General features: G+C 38.8%; 1 protein-coding gene across 1 annotated transcript; it reads right to left on the bottom strand.

Annotated features, from left to right (window-relative positions):
• Window positions 1-5660: 5660 nt before the first annotated feature.
• On the bottom strand, window positions 5661-6765 carry LOC108391027 (olfactory receptor 7A10-like). The gene has a single exon (XM_073220986.1). The coding sequence runs from the start codon at window positions 6745-6747 to the stop codon at window positions 5809-5811; it is 939 nt and encodes a 312-aa protein (XP_073077087.1). The 5' UTR covers window positions 6748-6765; the 3' UTR covers window positions 5661-5808.
• Window positions 6766-7624: the final 859 nt, after the last annotated feature.

Genomic DNA, 7624 nt, shown 5'->3' on the forward strand with positions numbered 1-7624 from the left:
CGAAAATACATCAACATCATCCACCACATCAACAAAAAGAAAGACAAAAACCACATGATCATCTCCATAGATGCTGAAAAAGCATTTGACAAAATTCAACATCCATTCATGATAAAAACTCTCAGCAAAATGGGAATAGAGGGCAAGTACCTCAACATAATAAAGGCCATATATGATAAACCCACAGCCAGCATTATACTGAACAGCGAGAAGCTGAAAGCATTTCCACTGAGATCGGGAACCAGACAGGGATGCCCACTCTCCCCACTGTTATTTAACATAGTACTGGAGGTCCTAGCCATGGCAATCAGACAAAACAAAGAAATACAAGGAATCCAGATTGGTAAAGAAGAAGTTAAACTGTCACTATTTGCAGATGATATGATACTGTACATAAAAAACCCTAAAGACTCCACTCCAAAACTACTAGAACTGATATCGGAATACAGCAAAGTTGCAGGATACAAAATCAACACACAGAAATCTGTAGCTTTCCTATACACTAACAACGAATCAATAGAAAGAGAAATCAGGAAAACAATTCCATTCACCATTGCATCAAAAAGAATAAAATACCTAGGAATAAACCTAACCAAGGAAGTGAAAGACTTATACTCTGAAAACTACAAGTCACTCTTAAGAGAAATTAAAGGGGACACTAATAAATGGAAACTCATCCCATGCTCATGGCTAGGAAGAATTAATATCGTCAAAATGGCCATCCTGCCGAAAGCAATATACAAATTTGATGCAATCCCTCTCAAATTACCAGCAACATTCTTCAATGAATTGGAACAAATAATTCAAAAATTCATATGGAAACACCAAAGACCCCGAATAGCCAAAGCAATCCTGAAAAAGAAGAATAAAGTAGGGGGGATCTCACTCCCCAACTTCAAGCTCTACTACAAAGCCATAGTAATCAAGACAATTTGGTACTGGCACAAGAACAGAGCCACAGACCAGTGGAACAGATTAGAGACCCCAGAAATTAACCCAAACATATATGGTCAATTAATATTTGATAAAGGAGCCATGGACATACAATGGCAAAATGACAGTCTCTTCAACAGATGGTGCTGGCAAAACTGGACAGCTACATGTAGGAGAATGAAACTGGACCATTGTCTAACCCCATATACAAAGGTAAACTCAAAATGGATCAAAGACCTGAATGTAAGTCACGAAACCATTAAACTCTTGGAAAAAAACATAGGCAAAAACCTCTTAGACATAAACATGAGTGATCTCTTCTTGAACATATCTCCCCGGGCAAGGAAAACAACAGCAAAAATGAGCAAGTGGGACTACATTAAGCTGAAAAGCTTCTGTACAGCGAAAGACACCATCAATAGAACAAAAAGGAACCCTACAGTATGGGAGAATATATTTGAAAATGACAGATCTGATAAAGGCTTGACGTCCAGAATATATAAAGAGCTCACACGCCTCAACAAACAAAAAACAAATAACCCAATTAAAAAATGGGCAGAGGAACTGAACAGACAGTTCTCCAAAAAAGAAATACAGATGGCCAAGAGACACATGAAAAGATGCTCCACATCGCTAATTATCAGAGAAATGCAAATTAAAACTACAATGAGGTATCACCTCACACCAGTAAGGATAGCTGCCATCCAAAAGACAAACAACAACAAATGTTGGCGAGGCTGTGGAGAAAGGGGAACCCTCCTACACTGCTGGTGGGAATGTAAATTAGTTCAACCATTGTGGAAAGCAGTATGGAGGTGCATCAAAATGCTCAAAACAGACCTACCATTTGACCCAGGAATTCCACTCCTAGGAATTTACCCTAAGAACGCAGCAATCAAGTTTGAGAAAGACAGATGCACTCCTATGTTTATCGCAGCACTATTTACAATAGCCAAGAATTGGAAGCAACCTAAATGTCCATCTGTAGATGAATGGATAAAGAAGATGTGGTACATATACACAATGGAATACTACTCAGCCATAAGAAGTGGAAAAATCCAACCATTTGCAGCAACATGGATGGAGCTGGAGAGTATTATGCTCAGTGAAATAAGCCAAGCGGAGAAAGAGAAATACCAAATGATTTCACTCATCTGAGGAGTATAGGAACAAAGGAAAAACTGAAGGAACAAAACAGCAGCAGAATTACAGAACCCAAAAATGGACTAACAGGTACCAAAGGGAAAGGAACTGGGGAGGATGGGTGGGCAGGGAGGGATAAGGGGGGGGAAGAAGAAGGAGGGTATTAAGATTAGCATGCATGGGGGGGAGGGAGAAAGGGGAGGGTGGGCTGCACAACACAGAGAGGACAAGTAGTGACTCTACAACATTTTGCTAAGCTGATGGACAGTAACCGTAATGTGGTTGTTAGGGGGGACCTGATATAGGGGAGAGCATAGTAAACATAGTATTCTTCAGGTAAGTGTAGATTAAAAATTTAAAAAAAAAAAAAAGAAAGAAAGAAAGAAAAGGGGGATTACTCCTTAACAGGATAAAACTATTGGTAAATCAAAGATCAACGCATGCTTTAAATATCCTTAATGTTGATCACTTAAAGGGTGTCAGATGATCAGCTATGGAGGTACTCTTTTCTGATAATATTCCTTTCTCTTAATTAAAAAAAAAAAAAAAAAAAAAAAAAGCAGTTACTGTGTGCTGACCTCCAATGAGTTCTGCACAGTGGTATAGAGGGCATGTCAAAGTGTGGGCAAAGGGTCTGTTTGTTTCTACGCAGAAGATCAAGGCCTAGCTTGGATACCCAGAAAATGAACTAAGATACGATATGAGGAGGAGCTTCCGGCATCAGCACTCTCTGGAGGACTCGTGCCGGGGGATGATCATCAAAAAGCCTCCACAGGGATCCGGACGATGCTGCGGTTGTGGCTGCATCCAGCCCACCATCTCCTGGACTTGCCATAAGAAGGAGGAGGGAGATGTCTAGGCTGGCATGTGCATACAGTGAGACAACGAATTTGACTGGATCTGTACTGTTGGAACTCAACCAGGAGTTGGGAGGGGTGCAAGTTGTAGCACCCCAAAATCTCATGACTATAGACTATCTATGGTTAAAAGAACATATGGGATGTGAACAGATCCCAGAAATGGGCTGCTTTAATTTGTCTGATGGTTCAAGTACAGTTGGAAAATATCCATCATATCATAGATAAATTTTCACAAATGCCTAGGGTGCCTAAATGGTTTTCTTGGCTTCACTGGAGATGGCTGGTAATTATAGATTTGCTTTGTTTATGTCACCGTATTCCTATTATGTCAATATGTGTGTGCAAATTAGTTAGTAGTTTAAAACCTATACATACTTAAGGTACTATACAAGAAGATATGTCAAAGAAATAATCAATCCTCCCAAGTTTCCTTCATATGCTACATCTATAGCTTTTCTTCTTCCTTCCTAATTACAAACTTAAAATAGAATTCGTGCCTCATATCGAATTTACCGAGTATCATAATTCCTCCAGGTGGTAAAGATACCTCGAGACAAGTGCTGGGCATAGAAGCCACAGGGCATAAATCTGCAAAGAAGTAAAAACCTAACCTTTGCAAACAATATGGCTTCTCTCTCACTTACCAACTTTACATTTCCCTGTATGGCCCCGGAAGATGACTGGTTAGCCAGAGACGGGTAAGATTCCTCAAGGGAGGAACAACCTAAGACAGGCACAGTCGCAGGGGGGCCATCAGGTGAGAATTTGGGGATCAACAGAGGTGAGGCTCAGAACCTCAGCCCCCCTGCTTTGAGAGAAATCTTCTGCATCCGTGGATGTCTTGCTGCCCTTGTCTAGCCTGGATTAATACTTAGTCCATAGGCACACACCTGATCATCTGATCATCTACATTTGCCTTCTTACAGCACTAAACTATGTTTTCTACCTTTATCTTGCATCTACCTACCACTTCAGCATTTTATTAAAAATAAAAATAATAATAATAATAGGAGAAATGTGGGATCAACATATAAATCAAGTACAAAAATCAAATGAATATTCATATTTGACCTGATGGTTTATAGGTCATATTGCATGATCAAAACCGAAAGTTTCTGTGATGACTGCCCTTGTACTGTTCACCATGTAAGAATTTATTCACTATGTAAGAATTCGTTCACCATGTAGGAACTTGTTCGTTATGCTTCAGAAGATTGGAGACTGACAAGAATTAGGCTTGAGATGGATTAATGATTGTACATTGAGCATTGACCCCCCTATACTGAATTTTATTGTTGTTAACAACCATTTGATCAATAAATATGAGAGATGCCCTCTCAAAAAAAAAAAAAAAAAAAAAAAATGCACTATAGTCACACACCCCATCATGGAACAGTTTTAGATACACAATGTAGAAAAAGGCATTTGACTTAAGATACATGAGGAGCCCAATAGAGGTCAGAACTACTTCCTATAATATGATCCATTTTGGGAATGAAGGTATTCTGTTAAACCATTTGATGTTAGGATGACTTGTTATGCAGCAATAGCTGATTGACACAGTAATCCTAGCAAAGGAAACAGGGAAATTATAATAATCTGTTCCTCCTTATCTTGGCAATTTTCCTGATATTTGTTAATTTCTGAATACCCTATTATTCAAAGTTATTTCAGGTAACTATATCAAAAATGGCTACCTGGATGTTCTTTGCAGGTGTCTAGGAAAGGTAGAAGGACATGAATGTGTGTAGAAAAATGGTCACCTTAAATCACATGGCTAGACATGTGAAGTCAGGCTCTTATATGAGTCCTTCTTCAACTATAAATATTAACGAGATTTCTGAGAAAAATGGAAATAAAAATGCATGCTGCTGTTATTCATTCACTCAATGTCCCTTTAGTGGTTAAGACAAGATTTAGAAGTGGGGGTGAATTTCATTTAGAAGAAGGAAACATATTTGTAGGCATCATCAGAAGTGTTAAAGCAGGGACAGGAACATAAGTCAATGAAAAAGCATAAAAATGAAATTGACCATTTACCCAATGAATATACCCTCTTACACATGGACACTAGCATTACATACATGAATGAGTAGATACACAGCATGGAAAAGAAATATCCTGTGTAGAAATTAAAAATATAACTTCAAATTTTGCTTAATCATATTTTCAATCTTCTTTGTCTTTAAAACCATAAAATCAGCCTTTTTATTGAGTTTGTATATCCATGTAGACTCTAATAGCAGAAAGGTATGACAATTTTAGCCAGTGACTTTGACAGGCATTGTGGACAAGCTGAAAGAGGAGGTCCTAATGAGGAATAAAAAACACAGTCATGAGGGAATAAATTATAGATTGTCAGGAAAAGGAGTTGTGATAGTGACATGAAAAAGAATGTCAAGCATATAACTGAACACAATGGTCTCAGATATTCTTCTATGATAAAATTATATGAACAGTCTTGGTCATCATGTACTTTTTTTCATTGTAGTAACAAAATGAACAGTGATTCTTTTATAAAAACAGTATAAAAATGATTTGGTATGATACATTACTTGAGAAAAATTATTTTAAAATCTTCATAGTCTCATTAGAAAAATGGAAAATGCCAAATATTTCAGATCCATTGTTGGAAATATATTTGGGAAACTAAGAAAACAACAAAGAGAAGAACTGTTGTATATTATTAGAAAGAGAGAAATCTAATAAAGTGAGTCATGTAAGTGTAGCACAGGAATTGAGGTCAAAGAAATGGAAGTTCCAGAAAAGAAAAAGAAAGAACTATACTATGTCCATTTTCTGGTCAAATAATCACATTCTAACTCTGGGCATGGGACCTCAGCCATAACATGCATGTCTTCAGTCCTAGGGGCTATTGACCCTTAGTTTCCTTCACAATGAATCTTTTCAGAGCCCCCTTTATGTCTTTGTTCCTTAGGCTGTAGATGAAGGGGTTCAGCATGGGCGTGACCACAGTGTACATCACTGAGGCTGTAGCACTTGAGGGTGAGCTGGAGGTAACAGCAGAACTGAGGTACACACCTAGGCTAGTACAGTAAAATAGGGTGACAACAGAGATGTGAGAAGCACAGGTGGAAAATGCTTTATACTTTCCCTGAGCTGATGAGACTCCACATATGGAAGAAACTATCTTAGAGTAAGAGTAAAGGATCCCAGCCATGGGACCACCACCTAGCAAGCATGATACAATATACATCACTATGTTATTAAGAATTGTGCCTGAACAGGCCAGTTGGAGTATCTGATTGAGTTCACAGAAAAAGTGGGGGATTTCCAACTTTCCGCAGAAGGGCAGACCCAACACCATTAAGCTTTGTAACAAGGAATTCATGAAGCTCACAGTCCAGGACAGCAGAACAAGAAGTCCACAGAGCTGGGGGTTCACAATGACTGTATAGTGCAGGGGATGGCAGATGGCCACATACCGGTCATAGGCCATCACTGTCAGGAGGAAGTCATCCAGTCCTGCAAAGAATAAGAAAAAGTACATCTGGCTGATGCAGCCTGCATAGGTTATGGCTTTGCTATTTGTCTGGATGTTCAGCAGCATCTTGGGGATGGTAGTGGAGGTGAGGCAGATGTCAACGAAGGACAGGTTGGAGAGGAAGAAGTACATGGGTGTGTGCAGGTGGGAGTCTGAGCTGACAGTCAGGATGATGAGCAAGTTCCCAAACACAGTGATCAAGTACATAGAGAGGAAAAGCCCAAGTAGGAGGGACTGCAGTTCTAGTTTCTCTGAAATACCCAGAAGAAGAAATTCTGAAATCTGTGTATCATTTCCTGGTTCCATGTTGGTGGATTGACTACCAAAAAGAGGAAAATACATCATTAATTTTCAGACAAATGAAATTACACAGTTGGATAGCTATAATCCACATTTTGTAGCCAATAAATTAACTTCAGTCTTTTGTATATGGATTTGTGCCCTTTCAAGGATCCTGCATTTCATTTCTAATCAGGCATTTTTAGCCCATTCTCAGCATTTCCCCCTAGATGTAATGCATTTGAAGAAGATGTGTTGATTGTCATATATGCTCCAGCCACCATCTAAGCCATAAGTACAGTGTGCTGGCAAACAAAAGCCCCTACAAGGCACTGATGGTGAAAAAATACAAACAAATAAAAATATTATATAATGGGTCAGATGAAACAAGTGCTTTGAAGGAAAAAAAAGTTTTGAAGAAGAGAGTAGATAGAAGTGTTATTGTTTATTGATGTTTAATCAAGATCTACAAACAAGGTGACATTTGAACAGAGACCTTGAGATGAGAGGGAACAAGCATGAGTATATTGGGTAGTGCATGCCTGGCACAGGGAATGGCCACCGAAAATTCTCTGAGGACTATACTACTTTCAGCTATTCAAGTCTAAAAAGGGAATCATGTTTGGGAAGAGTAATTAAAGGGTGATTAGAGATGGTGTCAGAAGATTTCAAAGAAAGAGGCCGTTTTCTATTGGTTAAACTTGAAGACAGAGGGAGTCACTTTCCCAACCTATATGTCTCTTGTACTTCATCAATCTTGTTGCAAATGTATCCCTGTACATTTAAACAAATCCCCTCAATCTGTTGTTTTTGTACTGGCCTCTGTGTTATAAGGGTTATCTTGAATATTTGAGCCCATGTGCCCTGCCCTGAGGACTTCTTAAATCCAAAAGGTGCACACATG

Source organism: Manis javanica, chromosome 13 (genome assembly GCF_040802235.1).
Source record: "Manis javanica isolate MJ-LG chromosome 13, MJ_LKY, whole genome shotgun sequence".
NCBI classification, from domain to species: Eukaryota; Metazoa; Chordata; class Mammalia; order Pholidota; family Manidae; genus Manis; species Manis javanica.

What these genes read in the sequence shown, in the direction of transcription:
- LOC108391027 (XM_073220986.1), bottom strand. Translation starts at nt 6,747, where the DNA reads ATGGAACCAGGAAATGATACACAGATTTCAGAATTTCTTCTTCTGGGT.